The 17,823-nt window shown below is 43.0% G+C and overlaps 1 protein-coding gene and 1 long non-coding RNA gene across 18 annotated transcripts; one reads left to right on the top strand and one right to left on the bottom strand.

Moving 5' to 3' along the window:
• Positions 1 to 129: 129 nt before the first annotated feature.
• On the bottom strand, positions 130 to 3,299 carry LOC125514477 (ASC1-like protein 2). The gene is made up of 6 exons (XM_048679819.1): positions 2,916 to 3,299; positions 2,169 to 2,398; positions 1,929 to 2,084; positions 750 to 935; positions 470 to 654; positions 130 to 296 (listed from the first exon to the last, which is right to left on the bottom strand). Exons 1-6 carry the CDS (start codon positions 3,039 to 3,041, stop codon positions 265 to 267), a joined length of 915 nt encoding a protein of 304 aa, XP_048535776.1. The 5' UTR covers positions 3,042 to 3,299; the 3' UTR covers positions 130 to 264.
• Positions 3,300 to 3,758: 459 nt separating this feature from the next.
• LOC125514478 lies at positions 3,759 to 9,789 on the top strand. 17 transcript variants are annotated; one of them, XR_007286465.1, is made up of 9 exons: positions 3,760 to 4,050; positions 4,129 to 4,601; positions 4,959 to 5,027; positions 5,829 to 5,991; positions 6,069 to 6,283; positions 6,388 to 6,695; positions 7,105 to 7,188; positions 7,457 to 7,540; positions 7,947 to 9,789. It is a non-coding gene; the product is annotated as an uncharacterized LOC125514478 (long non-coding RNA). The 17 variants fall into 17 exon arrangements; XR_007286466.1 differs by having other exon boundaries at positions 3,759 to 4,050; positions 4,129 to 4,302; positions 4,374 to 4,601; positions 6,388 to 7,540; XR_007286461.1 differs by having other exon boundaries at positions 3,759 to 4,050; positions 4,129 to 4,302; positions 4,370 to 4,601; positions 6,388 to 7,540.
• Positions 9,790 to 17,823: the final 8,034 nt, after the last annotated feature.

Raw genomic sequence — 17,823 nt, 5'->3', positions numbered from 1 at the left:
TTGTATCTGTGTGATACTATTCAGTTTGACCTAAGTATGCATAAATGTAAAATGCTCGCGTGACATCTATTTGGGAAATTCACAGAGAAGGACTAGCAGAACAGAACAATGATTCAGGGACATGGCACAGCATGGTAATATATCAGCTTTATATGCAATGATGAAACGGTTAATACAGAAACAGATCAACTAATCATCATGCTCCTCTTGACCTCCAGAATCTACACGGTTCAATCAATCCTCGTGTTATGTTCTTGAAAATAATCAATCATCATGTTCCTCGTCAGATTCCGAATCTAAGCAAAGGAGGAAAACAGTAAACATCACAACACATAAGCAAATCTGAGCCATATATTATGTGACTTAGACTGATGGATAATAAATGACCATAAATACAAGTATATACAAGGCTGAGACTGAAGTGACAGGTAATATATTAACCAAATTTAACTCGGAAAGAGAAACCTACCAGATCTAATGTCATCCCCAACATGCCCTTTAGACTGAATTTGCTTCACGAGCATTCGCTTCATTAAGACAAACCAATATATGTGTAGAACAAGGAGGGAGAACAGAAGACAGTTGAACACATAGTAGTATATCGGCCCATAAAATTTATGTCTCTCCTTGTTCAAAATATGAACAATTTCATAGCTGAAATTTACAGAAGAAATGCACAAGTTTTAGCGACATTCTAGAGTTACCTAAAGTATAGAACCCCATGTAAGAACAGAGTTACTGGTATGTACCTAGTGCTCCAGAGAATCCAGAATGGAAAATATATCAGGCGAAGGATCACCCAAGAAATGACGAAAAGAAGAAATGATACATCAGCAAGCAACTGGCGTCCACTGTACTTAGAAATTTTTCCAACCTCCAGGAACACATCACTTGCATCATGAACGGCAAGCACAACTGAACCCACTCGTGCAAACCTGTTAAGGAAACTACTCAGCTCAGAGTACCAAAGAAAAACATGTGCAGGCGTTCCAACAACTGCTAGTATTATTAAAAAAACTGCTAGTAACAAAGAAGCATAAAAAAAAGGCAGACAAATGCTTGATGTTTATGTTCTCTACCAGGAGATGACAATCAGCTGGGTATAACTATAAGATGACAATCCGACAAACAGAGTTGCATATCTAGCTACTGTATTCTCTACCAGGAGAAAAATACCAGCCACCAAAACAAGTAAACATTCGTAAATATCTTTTTACAGTTGCAATCCATGCTTGTTCTATCTATCCATCATTCTTCCATTACATTCTAGAAGCAGAAAGCTGTTCCAAATCCACACTTTTCTCAACTATTGGCTCAATGAAGGCTGTCATGTAAAATCCCCCAAGATTATGGAGGTATGTAAAAGAAAGCTAGTAGCAGGCAAATTACTAATAAACAAGCAAAGCTTTTCTCTAGGGAACAAGCAATGCAAGCATGGATTAACAGTATATGATATATGCAGCTATATATGAATTGAGAGTATGGAGGAATGTAACAGAAAGCTAGTACATGCAAATCTTACTAATACAAAAAGCAACGCAAATATGGATTAACAATATATGATATATGCAGGCATGCAGTTATATATGAACACTATAGAAAGAATAACCAAATGTATACACAGTTTGTATTGCGGAGTCTGCATTTTGTCATCTATATGTTACAGACCAGCAGGGATCTACCTTCCACATTCATTGGAAGATGCACAGGTTTACATGCGTGCACCACTGCCCAAATAGCCAAACACTGACATGCACATTCATTTGCTATTGCACCCTAGCAAGTATAATTCTCACCACTTGAATCATGACAAGAATCAGATTAGCTAAATAGTGTGCAAGTAATGATTGCAATGTATAAGAAGGCACTAAACTTGAATTAACATAAACCAGCTTGACAAATATTCAGATAGTTAAAAGCCTAATCACCTGAATATGTACGACATTACAATGAGAAATACAGATGCTATGTGATGAGTCATTGAAAGGCCAAAGTCTGAACGCCTTGTTTCCCAAAAGAGAAGGGCAATTATTGAGTACATGTAAAAACCAGCAGCATACATGTAAACCCCCTTTAGTTTAAACCTGGAGAAAGGAATGAATTTATTAATAATTTGGTACCAAAAAAGAACATTCTAATAAACATGGGGAAACTGAAGTTTATATTACTTCATTGTTTGATCTGGCCAAATCTGGTCTCCTGGTCCAACCCAGAAATTCATTGTGTTGGTGAACCATGGCTCGTTGTACATCACAGCTAATGCCAGAAATTCCGCGGAAAGGAAATAAACGCCTTTCCAGGCGGATTCCTTAAACTTTCTGATCTTCATCCTCTCTGCATCTGTCTCGGAGCCAAGCCTCGCATCCCACTTCCCAAAAATCAGACGCCTTGCTAGCCTCTATACACAAAATACAGGTGATAGTTAGCTCATGAGTTTCGTCTACTATGACGAGCCCACATTTTTTCGTGAAAATGGAGTAACTCATAGAGGAAGATGCCAACTCGCAGGTAATAGTGTTCAGGTTTGTTTGCACAATTAAGTGGCCAGGTGCAGGAATGTGTGCATGCAGAAACTGATGCATCCCCTTAATTACAAACCCCCATTTCAACTCGGATTATTTTACCAAAATGATAAAACCCAGTCATTAACATTTTCACTGTCATGACAGCATTTCTTCGTTTAAAAACACCAGTTAATCATGACCACGCTAGCAGATGATCATAGATAGATTTATAGCAAATAATTACCACGAGAACTCACCGTCGGCACCCCATTCCCTTTAGAAACTACCATTTGTACTACTAGTAACAAAATGACTCGAGCATCACCTAGGTGTTGGATCGTGAGGGCAAACGACAAAGGAAATTATTCGAAACTGAGCGGGGCGGGGGGAAACTGTCTGGAGTGTCACAACCTCGAATGCGAAGCGGTCGAGGAGGAAGCGGGCGGCGAGGAAGAAGGTGGCGAATAAGGGGAGGGCCGCGAAGTCGGCGTAGGCGGGGTGGCTCTCCGCCTCCCAGTCGATTGACGGGACGCCCATCGCGGCGGCTCGTCGTCCGGGATGCTGGCCCGCTGGGTGGTCGGCGGTCTCTTTTCTGCTCGAGACGAGACGGGCGGTCGGCGGTCGACGGAGAGGGAGAGCGGAGGCTATATGGTGCGCGGTGCGAGAGGAGGCGCCCGACGGTCTGGGTGACCGGCGCGGCGGCCGAAGGCGACGGGTGGTCGGACCGGACACCGGAGCCGAGATGAACGGCTGAGCCGGGTTCTGCTTCCTGGGGTTGGCGGCTCCCTGACCAGTACTATTCTAATTTGACCGGCATTTTGGGGCTCTAGAATATTGGACTTTCCTCTTTTGTGGAGAGAATCTCGGACTTTGAAGTAGCGCTCCCTATTTTTCTTTGTTTCGATAAAAGATCGATTTATTTATTTAAGATGGAGCATCAAGAGAATATAAATACAATAAACATACACACTGGTCTCTGTATAAATAAAATGCACAAAACCAACATCAATGCATGCACTTAAAAATTAAGTCAGCAAATAGTAAAGTAGGCAAGGAAAAAAGAAAAAAAAAACCAAAGCGATCAGATCCATCACTGGCAAACTACATCTCTACTTCTAATGGAGCAGTTGGTAGTCTTCGCCGGTTAATTTTCGTCCCACCACTTTTATCCGGTTTTTTTTTAGGTTAACCTTCTTAGATTTTTTTCGTCGTTTTTTTTATGGTTTTCTTTCGTATCTCAGGCCGCACGTAAGAAAACAGTCAACCAGGCTCATCAGATCTCGATCTGCTTCATCTCTCAAAGGACGCCCCAGCCCCGAGAGGAGCCGCCGCCGCCGGGGAACGAGAGGAGCCGCCGCCTCCAGGTCACCGCTGCCCTCGCCCTCGCATCCATACCTTCGCCGTCGCCCTCGCGCTCGCGGATCCCTGAAATGCCGCCGATCCGAGACAAGTCGTCGCCGCGAGGAACGAGACGAGCCGCCGGCGCCGAGGAACGAGACGAGCTAGGGTTCCATACGCCGCCGCCGGTATCTCGCCCCCTCACCATGTACGCACCTCTCCTTTCCATCCCCATCTGAGACCGAAACCTACTCATGCCTCTCCTTGTTCGCCCACGCCATTGCAGTCCCAACCACGAACGCCGACGCCGGCTGTAGCCGTCACGCCGCCAGCCATCCATGCCTCGTAGCCGTCGCAGCCAGTGCTTCCCCACTGAACGAGCGCCAAGGAGAAACACCGCTGTCTTTCTACATGGTGGCCGCTCCCCTCGATCCCCTCCATCGCCTCCGCCGCCGCCGAGGTACGAGATCGCCTCCATCTTGTTCCTTCCCTGGCCACGCCCCTCCCAATTTCTTCCCCTCATCCAGCTAGGGTTCTCACCCGCCGCCGCTTCCCTGCTGCTACCCGCCACCGGATGCCCTCCACGGACACCACCACCATGATGGCGGAATGAAGAGCAAGAGGGGTCGTCGAGGATGGGTGCCGTCGTGAGGATGCTGGTGCCCGTGTGCGGTGATGGCATTGTGGCGGAAGAAGGTCTTCTTCCTGGGGAGCCGCTACCAGCCTCCGTCTCCACCCGCGGCCACGCTAAAAAGACAGGTACGCCGCCGCGCCCTCGACATATTCCCTACTGCACGTATGGTCAAGCATGTATCGCTTATCTTGCCCCATACGGCCTTGGCAGATCTCAATACTTGCTTGCTAATGTGCATGTGTGGATGTTGCTGGTTGCTGCTGCTGTGCACGTCTGCTTGGTGTGCCCCTGCTGTTTTGTGTTCTCACCACCACATCCACGACAAATAAAATTTTAGTTTTCTTAGAATGGTGTGTGCCATGATCTTCATGCCCGGCAGGGTTTAAATTACGCCTGTGGACAACGGGATTTTGATGTCCAGTTAAACTATCACTTGGTTGTGCATATGCACTATCTATTAAACCGACAATCGTTGTTTTCAGGTTCAGGTTCGATATGTCAGGTCTGAAGTACGCTCCTGAGTTAAAGAAAGACCTCGAGAGACTCTGTAGGTACGGTGCTATTGTTAGTGTGTTGTTGTCAGTACTACTCCAATACTTCGGTGTGGGGTTGCATAGTACTCCAATACTTTAGTGTGGGGTAGTAAAAAATGTATTCGTGGTGGGAAAGCATCAGTCGTTCGTATTTGCAGAATATGGAAATCAACAAATATTACCATTAAGAAAGCATGCATGTTATAGTGAATACTTAGTATACCAGTCATATTTTCTTGTCAACATGCACCTATTTGGAGGCTTATCCGATATTATTGCAATCTGGTAGAACTAACATATACTACTTTACTGGAGCTAGCACCTCATGCATAGTTATTGTATCAACCAGAAAGAAACTTCCGATCTACCATTTTACAGAACCAAATTGTATAGTGAGTAATTGAAGTGAAGTTGTTTTGGGCACCCAAAGATAATTCTGTTTGTATATTCCTGCCACTTGTACGGTTACGAGAAGCTAAATGTTGTTTTTCTTTTTTATGTTCTATAAATTATTTCCATGGTTATCTCCGATACAGTTTTAAAATGACCTTTTTGGACCAATTATATTAGCTCAAGTAGCCATTTAGTTGAGTTCAAGTTCAGATTTGGCTGCCATCTTAGTTCAGTTCAGTTAGGAGCAACGTTTAGCATTCTAGCTGTATGATATGATGTCTACACATTTCCCTGTTCTCTTTTTGTGTACTGTAATTCCAGACTCTTTAGGTTAACCACTGCCACTAATTCTCTAATGGATATGCCATGTGCATAGGAAGGGTGCACCCGTTTTTCCTTATCTTCATCTGAATTAAATCCGTTCAGTGTGTATGCAGGAACTAAAGACATGTATTAGAGAATGAAGCATCAATCCTCTTCTTGCTTATTGTTTGTCAAATGCTATATTAAAGCACTGTATCAATTCCATTGTTATTTACACGAAGGGACGGATTAGGACCTGTGGGATCATGGCTCTTTCAGCTTGAACGTAAGCCTCTCCGGTTGTTGCATTTACATAATAATATCTTCATTTGACAATTATGTTTATTTTTCATCCTTTTTCAGAGTATTTGTGATGTATCCTTCACTTACCGTGCCACGGGGTTGTCGCGGATATTGGTGGAGGACTTGGTGGACTAGCGCAAAATGGAAATCTATAAAGAAGTGAAACTAATCAGCTATGGTTCTTCTGGAGTATTTGTGCAACCAGCAGGCCGCCCATGAGAAATATGATGTTCTTTATGCATTTAAAAAACTACTAAAGGGAAAGTTGTGAATGTGTAAGTTTTGCACCAGTAGATTCTGAATTATGTTGTTTATGCTTTTAAAAGATATACAATTCTTGAACCTTTTCAGAATTATGTAATCATCCCCTCAAACTCAGTGTATTGCAGAGCGTATGCGTCAGAGGCCAGTCGGCAGAGGTGCATGCAGGTTTGTGCTTGAGGGTGCACGCGAGCCGGCGGCTACAGGCAGAGGGTGCAGCCTGTGTGTGCGTGTTGTGGCCGCCTGATTTGATTGTAAATCGTGTAGAGCAAAGGCGGCTTCTGTGGCGCCGGAGCAACAATTTCAGTGAGCACATGGACTTGATGCAGGGAGGGTCGTCGAAGAGAAGGACGGCGGCCCGGCCTACACATGATGGAACACACATTGCCGACGATGCGGTACCAGGCCTGGAGAAGAGATCCCGAGGTATGCATGAAGCCTTCTTAGTTAGTTTTTTAGTTGAGCGACTGCATAACTGAAGAATTTTGTGTGTGTAGTCTTTCAAAGTTGATTCAGACATAGCCTTACAATTCAAGAGCAACAGTGTCTGAACTTTTCAAAATTATATCAATTATTGTACTGTTTTTGGATTGTTGACGAGAGATGTAGATTTGTGATACTGATTGCAATGAAATTTGGTTCAGTTATTCAGTGTTTAGACATACAAGATACTATACTATAGCTTAGGATTAAAAAAATTGGTCGCTTTGTTTCATTCTAGAATGCCCGCTGCAGTACTGCTTTGCCACTATCTGCATGATATCCCTGGCAATATTTCTGGAAAGCATTACAAACTATATAAGTTTTGCCGTCACTGCTTGCCTTGCCTGTGCAGTTTCCATTCTTCTGCAACGACAGGGAGTATGTTATCGGTCGCAGGGTCTAGGCATCTAGAAAGACGTACTACTGCGCTAATAAGGTATCTGATGAAATAGTACAACTTTATATGTCAGGGTTCCTTTACGACAGGGAGTATGTTATCGGTCACGTGATTGCTTTTACAGCCATTTTCAGGGTTCCTTTACTACTGTACATGAGATGGAAATACTGCTTTTGTTCCATGTTTCCATTTGCAAATTTTCATCACGTGGTTGCTTTTACAGCCATCGCCGCTTTGTCCATATTTGGTTATGATGCACTGCATTCTATATCCATCAGTGCCGTCACTGCTTGCCTTGCCTGTGCAGTTTCCATTCTTCTGCAACGACAGGGAGTATGTTATCGGTCGCAGGGTCTAGGCATCTAGAAAGACGTACTACTGCGCTAATAAGGTATCTGATGAAATAGTACAACTTTATATGTCAGGGTTCCTTTACGACAGGGAGTATGTTATCGGTCACGTGATTGCTTTTACAGCCATTTTCAGGGTTCCTTTACTACTGTACATGAGATGGAAACTCTTACTGTTTTTGTTCCATGTTTCCATTTGCAAATTTTCATCACGTGGTTGCTTTTACAGCCATCGCCGCTTTGTCCATATTTGGTTATGATGCACTGCATTCTATATCCATCAGTGCCAAGCATATTTCTCCTTTCTATCTGTAGTTCCTCGCACTAGATAAGCGAAGGACGATGCATACTATGATCCCTCCCTCTCTCTCTCTCTCTATATATATATATAAATTCATGGTAGCAATAATCACTATGTACTGATACTAATTAAACTATACCTTTCAGGTGTTTGATGAAATGACCTTCGTCCGGAAATACTTGTCATCAAAATGAATAAAAGGAGATCACAATGTTGGACACGACCACCTAAGAATCAAATATTTTTAGTTGGAATACTATTTTAATGATCAATCACAATGTTGGACGCGACCACCTACTTATTCCCGAGACTTTAAGTCTTTGGTGGCTTAAGCACAATATGCTCCGCATATGTTCTACATCTGCGGCATGTAATGACCCTACTGGCATTTCAAGAGGTCTGTAAATACAACACTCTTCCAAAGTATTTCCAAGTAAGTGTTCACCTCGTGAGATTTATTAAATGTTTTAGATATCTCGCTTGTGAATGCTCATCGGTAGCTAATATCCCGAGTATTTTGATAACGGGTTTAGATCTGGACAGTTATTGAGCCTGCATTGATGAAATAGTTGACAAAGAAGGAACTGAAATGAGGTTATTGAGGCTGCATTTAAGAATTTTGGTTGATGAGCTGATATCTGACCAAAAACTCAAGAACTAGAAGCAAGCCTGACATCCTTTTTCTGTAATCGGTATATTCTCGGTAGCAAGCCTGTCATCCTTTTGTATCCACATGAGGCTTAGGGGCCGTTTGGATTAGCACCAACGTCGATACTATGAGCAGTGAGCAAGTCATGTATAAAGCAAAAACAAAATATTGGTCTGCTATCAAATGGTACATTTATTTGAACTCTAAGGGCAGGTTCAGGGTCTCATGAAGAGGGCATGTGTTTGTATTAGGTGAGATCTGAACTGATTCTGACTAATGTGAAATTAATTTTGTTGTTGATGGATCTGCAATTATTTATGTGCACAGAAGTGTCGTAGTTGAGAAGCCTGAGAAGAATATATCACTTAGGTACAGATTCGAGCTAGGGTTTTTCATTTTCTCCTTCCAATCCATTTATTATGCGATAATTTGCCCATAAAAGACATACATGATGGTCGTCGTTGGACAGACTATATTTGTTTACTTCTACCCATAAATTTAAAATCCTGAACATGTATATTACACATCTCTTGAGGATACATTAATATTAAACTATGTGTGCGTTCCACTGCATTCATCTATTTAAGGCATGATATTTGTAAGCTTGGTTCAGGCTGCCGCGCATCTATCTATATAATGCACAATATTTCTATGCTTGGTTCAGGTTGTTTCCGACAACCATTGGCAATCTGTCCCTATGTCATTCCTCTTATATATACATAAGAACTGTCTACACAGATCAGAGTGTGTGTATGAGGGTCGTTTCCATTTGTGTTCTGTTCCCTTTATTGTTTTATCAATGTAAAACCCTTGAAAAATTATCCATTCCTTTTTCACAGATCAGAAGGTTTTGCAGTTGACAAGCTTACAGGTTTGAGCACCCCAAACAACGGGGTGGGCCCTTTGACCTGTGGGTTCTGCTGGTACCAAGAGAAGGAGGTTCCTTTTAACCTGCAGGAGCTCTGCCAATGGCAGCGTGCTTTCCTTGACAATGATGTGGTACTGCACGTACGCAACATGCAGCAAGTGAAATCGGCGCAAGAGGGCATCTTGCAAGCAGCACCAAATCCTATATTATGGGACCGAGTGAGTATCTCAAAGAAGAAATAATTTTTTTGATGTAGGAATATCTGTAGGCTGATTATGCTTTGATGTATAGATCGCAGTAGCACTTAGATAAAATATAAGTTCTTAGCCAGTTCAATAGTACTTTTGTCGAACAAAGCTCAATTGACATTACGTGAAAACCTTGAGAATACCTGAGGGGACAAGGCAAGTGTTGTTTGTAATGACTTGTGTTATGATATTGCAAAATAGATTAGACGGAAAAGTACATAGCATTGCCATGGAATATTTAATACTTTTAGATCTGCCTGTTCATATGATGGCATCCACAAAATCCTTTCTACCACGTGGGTGTGTTTGTGTTAGAGTTGTTTCACACAAATAGTCAAATTATTTTCTATGTGTATGCTTCTCCTTTTATCAACTTATGAGAAATTATATTAATGGGACATGCTTTATTTGCAAGATATAGATGTCTTAACTTGATAAAAGAACTTTATATCGAATGTGTTTGTGCGACTGAAGATGAGGCATGCTTTATTTGAAAAATTATATTGAGTGTGTTTGTGCGACTGGAGATGGAGGATGGCTTGTGCTCTCGCTTGTGCGGTTACCACGGTGCTCCAGCCATTATGAAGAGGTGTTATGGCGGTGATAATGTGTTCCAACTTGGACGGCGTTGCCCCCATTGTGGTGTACGGAGCTAGAGATGTGTAGTGCTATGGATGAAAGTCATGTGCAGCTTAGGTCTGTGCCGGTGGCGACGACGCATGTGGGTGCCGTTCCACTCCTTGGAGGCGTCGTCGAGGTGTGTCGGCATCTTTCCCCTCACATTGGTGTTTGGTGGTTGTCTCCGGGCGAAAGCCTAAGTTCTCATAAGTAATGTTCAACAAACTGGAATTCATTTAGCAACCGATTTTTATGCTCCGTTTGAACTCATCTATCTATCTATCTATATATCTATCTATACCCCTCTCTCTCTCTCTATATATATATATACTAATTAAAGACTCCCTACAATTCCCAGGTTAATCAGTAATTAGGAGTCGTTGATCAGGTGGGACCAAATTATTACGGTGTAGATCTCTCATGAATCTCTCCCCAAAAGAAAAAAAAATCTTATAGATATTTCCCTCACGATTGAAATTCCTCAATGTCTTGTGCGTTGAAAAAGTCTCACGTATCTCTCTCCCACAACCCCATTCAATCTCAGAAAACAATATAAACAATCTCTCACGTATCTCCAAATAGGAAAAAACTCTCACGTATATCTCTCCGCACGTGTAAAGAAGTCTCACGTACACATCTCTCCCACAACCACACTCAAACAATTTGGAAAAAAAATCCACCACATGATCCTAATGCATAATTTTTTTCCTCCTCTAATTAAAGCAATTTCTATCTCTTCTGGGAAAAAAACTAAATCTACTCCACGGTCTCTTCCTCATTAGTACTCCATGATATCTTTCTCCATACTTCATGGACTCCTCCTATTCTCCATCGGACTTTCCCCACGTGGAAAATAATTCCATCCACGGCTTCTTCCTCTTCTCCATGATCTCTCTTTCTGTCTCCGCCAATGAAAAACAAATGCATAGCCTCTCTGAAGCTGAACAAGGTAGGTTTGGAAATTGATTTCATGTGCTTAAGGAGATTATCACCCTTATCCATTCCCCTTCGATGCCGGCGAGGTGGTCGGGCGGGAGTTCGGCTCTGTAGCGACGCGGCTCGAGGAAATATAAGTTGTGGTGGCAAATATAATACACATAATCCATATTGTTATGCACTAACGCGTGTGCGTGTGAAATAGATGGATTATGATCCCGTACCCAATAAGATGGATATGTGTGTGTTAGAGAGAGAGGGGGGGGGGAGAGTGAGGAAGAGAGTGTGTGTGTGAGAATTTGATAGTAAAAAATGTCGCCAATGTCACTTGATATGTATGAGAATATTAAATGTAATATTAATATAACTGATATTGAACTCTTAAAGTTAATGTGGCCGCGTTGCAACGCACAGGCGTTCTTCTAGTCAACTAATAGAATGCCCGTGCGTTGCCACGGGGATTTAAAATATTTTATTAGAGTTATATATAAGCATAATGCATGTTAAGTTTCACATGTATAGAAAAGATATCTAGTAATAATTGTAATCTACTTCACTTGCAATGTTGGTCATTACAAAAAGTAATTTGACGATGTATACACAGAGAGCGATGATCCAACTAATAATCTATTAGGAATTACGATCTACTTGATGTGTTTAATATATTCTCGTGCAATATAAAGGAATGTTGTCTTTAGCTTCATTCGCACAATATTTGAGTAAGTATAATAAAAACTTCTTTCTCAACTCATAACCATCATTCACGGGCAATATATGTAGTTAACACGAATATTTCATACAAAATGTCTAAAAATGTGCAATGGAGAGTATTCACTGTGCAAATTGGACAAGCTAGTTCTTTACCGTTCTAAAAATGACAATTGAATAAATTAATATTATCTTGAATATAGTGATACAAAAATAAATGTTTCTATCTTGAGTAAATTAATATTACTTACATGTGAAGTACTTCCTCAATTCCTAAATATAAGTCTTTTTATATATTCCAATGCGAGCTACATACGGTACAGAGCAAAATGAGTGAATGTACACTCTAAAAAATGTCTATATACATCTGTATATGTTCTTATTAAAATCTCTAAAAAGACTTATATTTAGGTTAGGTTGTAGGAAGTATTAGGTACTACGATGTGAACACTACCTAGCCGGACTACTTCAATAAGCACAGACCGAAACAACCAGAGTTGAAAAAATGTTGAAACTAACAATACCACACCGCATACAAATAGTCATGCCAATTGAACAAAGAACAATACGGTCCAACACAAACGGTGTACTCTGACTTAGGACTATGAAGTGGTGCGCTTCTTCCACTCTATCAGTAATTTTTACATAGAAATTACATTTAGGATCAGTATCTAGTAGTTTACATAGAAGACCAGGGTCCTCATTATACCACAGTTTTCTTTATTCCCTAGAATATTAACTATATGCATTGGTTTTCTAGTATTACACTTGGTAGCAGTGCGTTCTGATGCATCCGGAAGAAATTAGAGCGGTGCATTCATCAGGCCCCTGAAAAATAATACTTCCTCCATCCCACAATATAAGAACGTTTTTGACACTAGTGTAGTGTTAAAAACGTTTTTATATTTTGGGACAGAAGGAGTAGAATTGTAGATGGAATTCTTACACATACACAACACCTGACTCTATATCCTAGCTACCACGTTCTTCTCGCCGGTACTCACATCGATGTCGTCATGCCGCCGTCGCCCTATGTTGCAGCTACTCAGCTTCTCATGTTGATGCCCACATGGAGGCACCACTGCACCGTCATAATCTGGGGCTGCTTAGTTACCTTTGTGTCCCCCGCCTCCAGCTCACCGCCTGCAAAAGGATTACAAGTTCCCATTTTCAGAAGGTAAATCATGAGAATATTAATATTCTTAGAAGGTATAATTTGGTGTGCACCCATATAGAAACAACAAAAGTGGATCTCAACTATTTTAAAATAAGTCTGCTAAAAAACAACACCCACTCAAAAGGAATGTTGTCGTTGAAGCTATTCTTGTCCGTAGTACTCCCTCTGTTCCAAATTACTTGTCACTCAAATGGATGTAACAAGTAGTTCAGGGCGGAGGGAGTACAAAACAAAGATCAACACAATTCAAATTATCACCAGACCATGAGAGTGTAAGACAATATAGGCAATGTTAAACCCCAATTTTTCATGGCTTGTGAGCAATTCGCAGAATAGCCATCGAACATTGCCACGGAGTTAGATATCTCCTACACTGTCAGATTTTTAAAATCTCGTACCACCACCTCCAAGTGACGATTCAACAGATACATTTAAGAAGTTTGTGTGTGGCGTAATCACTGGTGGGGGCTGGTGATGACAACCATGGTATAGTGGTGCCTCTTGGTAATATGCAGGACACAACAACGTCTATTCGCGACAATTGGACCGGTGGTGTCACATCCCCGCAAAAGAGTGTTTTCGTACCAAATATTAGACAGGTGAACCAGAATAAACATGAAAGGTTAATTATTTTCATAATACACTGAATTACAATAGGGGTGTACGAAAGGCAGGGCTCACTGGGTGGACAGAATCCAGTGGTTGAAGGAGTGAAGGGAGGCCGAGGCCCGCGTTGGGTGCCTCTGGCATAGAATGTAACAAGTGTACAGACCGACAGGCTAATATATCTGGTAAAGCTTGTGCAAACGCAACAAGAGGAAGATAAAACTTGATGAGCATACCCAAAGATGGCAACCCAATATCTATAATAATGTTCTACAATGATAGAAGCATGTAGGTCAATACTAGAAAAAGGGCATGCGGATGGAAGAGGTCTAGTAACCTGAATTTGTCTGGATACTGCTTAAGCCATATTGGGGAACTTGTACTACAATAGGAAATATTTTTTAGTAGAGAGAGAAAGAGAAGAGGAGCACTAATATGCCACGTTCCATAATGTTCGTCAAACCAACAACATTCCAAGCCATGATATGCCCTTAGTATTCTGAAAATCTGTAGTACAAATTATGAAACACCGAGTACCCTACATACAGAACAAGACCAAAAAAAATACATGATATGACCTAAGGTTTATCAATTCGTGGGAGGCGTAGGTTGAAGATGGTCTCTCTCAAACAACCCTGCAACTAAATAACAAAGAGTCTCTTGCGTCCCCAACACACCCAATACAATGGTAAATTGTATAGGTGCACTAGTTCGGCGAAGAGATGGTGATACAAGTGCAATATGGATGATAGATATGAGTATTTGTAATCTGAAAATATAAAAATTAGCAAGGTAACTAATGATAAAAGTGAGCGTAAACGGTATTGCAATACTAGGAAACAAGGCCTAGGGTTCATACTTTCACTAGTGCAAGTTCTCTCAACAATAATAACATAATTGGATCATATAACTATGATGCGGAGTATCCCAAGATCATCCCCATGGACGCACCTACACCTCCAACAACACCACTTGGACCAATGACACGAGCCCAAGCCAAAGCTATCGAAGATAAGGTGAACTCACTCCTCTCCGAACTTCCACTTTCTATGCATGAGACATGGCTACTACCTAAGTCCGAGATGTTGTGCATGATTAGGTACCAAGAGGGTCCTCCCGAAGATGCGCATGAAGACGGACAAGTCCCCAAGTCCACGGATGAGGAGAACCAACAGAAGGAGCCAAGAGCATCTCCCAGGCCCCGGACATCCAGCCAAGGCCCCGGACATCCGGCCCCTGGAGCGCCTTCCTCTACAGCTGCTCAGCCACCAAGTGCCTACAGGCCCCGGACATCCGGCCCCGCAAGCCCGGACATCCGGCCCTTCCCGAGGTCCCGGATATCCGGCCTCCTGCCCGGAAATCCGGACACCCCCGAACCCTAGAGCAACATGGCCAGCTTCACCAGCCCGGACATCTGGCCCTCCGCGAATGCCTGGACATCCGGCCCGACGCCTGGACGTCCGGCCTCCCTGTCTGCGCACAGTAAAGGGCCGAGGCCCGTGTACCCCTTTTACCCCCCTAGACTATATATACTCCATCCCGTACAACTTTCTAGGGTTAGCAAAGGATTAGCTCATATTTTGTGTGAGAGCTTTGCTCATCCACTTGGTTACCTTCTCCTCGGAGATTCGAGCCTCCACCGGAGAAGATCCCCCAAGCGGATTCAAGACCCCTCTTTAGGGAAGAACATCAAGACCTCCTCACGGAGAAGAACCGGTTACCCTTTTGTATCTTCCCTAGTTGTCCGTTGACCGTGTATCGTTCTATGTATCCGAGGATCTAGCACATGTGTGACTTGTTCTTGTTAGTTTGAGTGTTCCTCTTGTGTTTTCCCTTGTGATTTCCCTCGTTTTCCCTCGTTTCCCTCTTTGTGTTCCTCGTGTTCTTCGCGGGATCCGCTCCTTTCGTGAAAGATCGGGCGATTAGGGTTCTACCCTACATCATCTTGGTATCAGAGCCACGTTGATCACGATTTCGGAGCCTCCCCGTTGTGTTTCTAGCCTTGTTTTGTTGTTTTTCGTCCTAATTCGAAAATTCCCCACCCAAAAATAGCCCAATTTTTTTTGTGATTTGTTGGTGTGTTCAGATTTTGTTGGTTTGGATCCGTGGATTTGCTTTGTTTTGAGTGGATCTAGCTTCCCATCCTTTCTCCCCCAATTTCCATCCACAAATTCCTCCGAATTTCGCCCGGATTCAACCTCTCCACGCGGTGTTCATCCCGTTTGTCCCCGGATCCAGAGCCCGGACATCCGGCCCCACCCGGACATCCGGCCTTCCACCCGGACATCCGGCCCCTGGCAGCAACATATCCATCCACCGCCCCAATTTCCACCAAATTTTGTTCCGGTGCTCACCATATACCATATATACTTCCGCATACCTCCACCACTTCCGCATATCCCAACCAACTTTGGACTGTTTCGCTCTCCGACACAATTGCTACTTCAAGGTTTGAGAATTTGAGTTGTGGTACCGTATCCTTTTGTGTTTCGACTATCTAGGTACGGTTCGACATCGACATCACCGCCGCTCATCTTTGCCATGGACGAATCATCAACAACGACCACCTCGACTACATCTTGGTATTCGTGCCAACCATTTTGACACCATACCGGAAGCAAGACCGGTAACCTCATCTTGGTATTGGACATATCATTCTTGCCATTACATTGATAGCCATCATAGCCTTACTCCTTTGCGTTGCTTACCCATTGAGACTAGCCATTGAGTATTGCCGGCAACGAGACTTGTGCACATTAGTGATCATACTTCCCATAGCATACATACATCATTGTTGCATATATTGGTATCATCTCTTGTGTCACAAAGTTGTCATTGCATACTCATTTGCTAACTTGGTTCGTCAAGCATTGCATGAGAAAAGGGCTCAAACATCAAAGAGCCAAACAAGCTTTTAAGCAAAGAGAAAAGATAAGCAAAGAGCTTTTAAGCAAGAACCATAGCATCTTACAACATAAGATTGTCATACTCGATCATCTTGGATCATATCATAGCAACACCTTGCATAGAACATATTTGGGATAGAAGTCGTTGCATTTTTGCTAAGTAGGTTGTGCACAAGTTCTTGTATCCGCCTATTGTGCAATCGTGCTAGCGTCTCTCTAGTGTTGTGCAACAAGAGCATTTTTGTGGATTCCACATTTTGGCTCACCCTTGGTTGCACAACCCCACTTATCTTTTTGCGCGTGTGTTTCCGTGTACCTTATATGCTTGGTCTACTTGTTACATTGCATCTTGCGAATCTTTTCCAACATTATTGAAGCTCACTTACAAATTGCATCAAATTTTGTGCCACCATCCTAACCAAGCTCCACCAAAAGCTTTTACTTGTGTAGGTGTGAGAAACCGACAAGAACTCGTACCAATTGTGCTATTTCCTTGTCCTACATTGGAGTGATCCTCAATCCACTTTCAACTTCGGTGAAGGTACATTTGGTACTCGTTCTTCTCTTTCTACCACTCACATTTGTCTTGGAATGATGGATAGGCCAAGTACTTCTACCAACCCACTCTTCATGGAGCAAGACGACGACATGAACTCCTTCATCACCAAGAGTCACCTCTTCGGTGCACAACGTGCTTTGCATCAAGAGCAACAAGCTATGAGTGAACGCATCGACAACCTTGCCGCCGACTTGCGACTTTCCGAGCAACGTACAAGGGACTACTTCGACCACAAGCTCGACGATCACAAGCAAGAGAATGACGCAAGGATGGACGAAATTCGTGCTTTGTTGCTCAACCGCTCGTCTTCCACTTCAAGAAGGGGCCGTTCAAGCCGCCACTCCGACTTCACCCTCTCCGGCTCTAGTACATCGACATCGAACACTCTTCGTCGAGCCGCGCGCACCGACCATCAAGCAAGCCTCAATCCCCTACGAGACACCGACTCTCAAGAGCGCCGACAACGTCAAACTCAAGAGGCCTTTGCGCTAGCACAAGAACGGCAACGACAACGCCAACATGAAGAGGAAGAGCGAGCGCGTCTACACCAAAATGCTCAAGATGCCGAGGCACAACGTCAAGAACAACAACTCCGTGATGCTCAAGCACTTGCGGTGCAACAAGATCTACGTGATTCGAGTCGAGCCGTTGTCGACCGAAGCCGACAAGCCCGTGAACAAGAGGAAGCATTTCGCGAAGAAATTCAAGAACGAAGATTTCAAGCTCGCGTGCATCAGCAAGTTCCTCC

This window comes from Triticum urartu, chromosome 6 (assembly GCF_003073215.2).
Source record: "Triticum urartu cultivar G1812 chromosome 6, Tu2.1, whole genome shotgun sequence".
Lineage (NCBI taxonomy): Eukaryota > Viridiplantae > Streptophyta > Magnoliopsida > Poales > Poaceae > Triticum > Triticum urartu.
The sequence above is the reverse complement of the archived record's forward strand: the minus strand, read 5'-3'. Positions and strand labels throughout refer to the sequence as shown.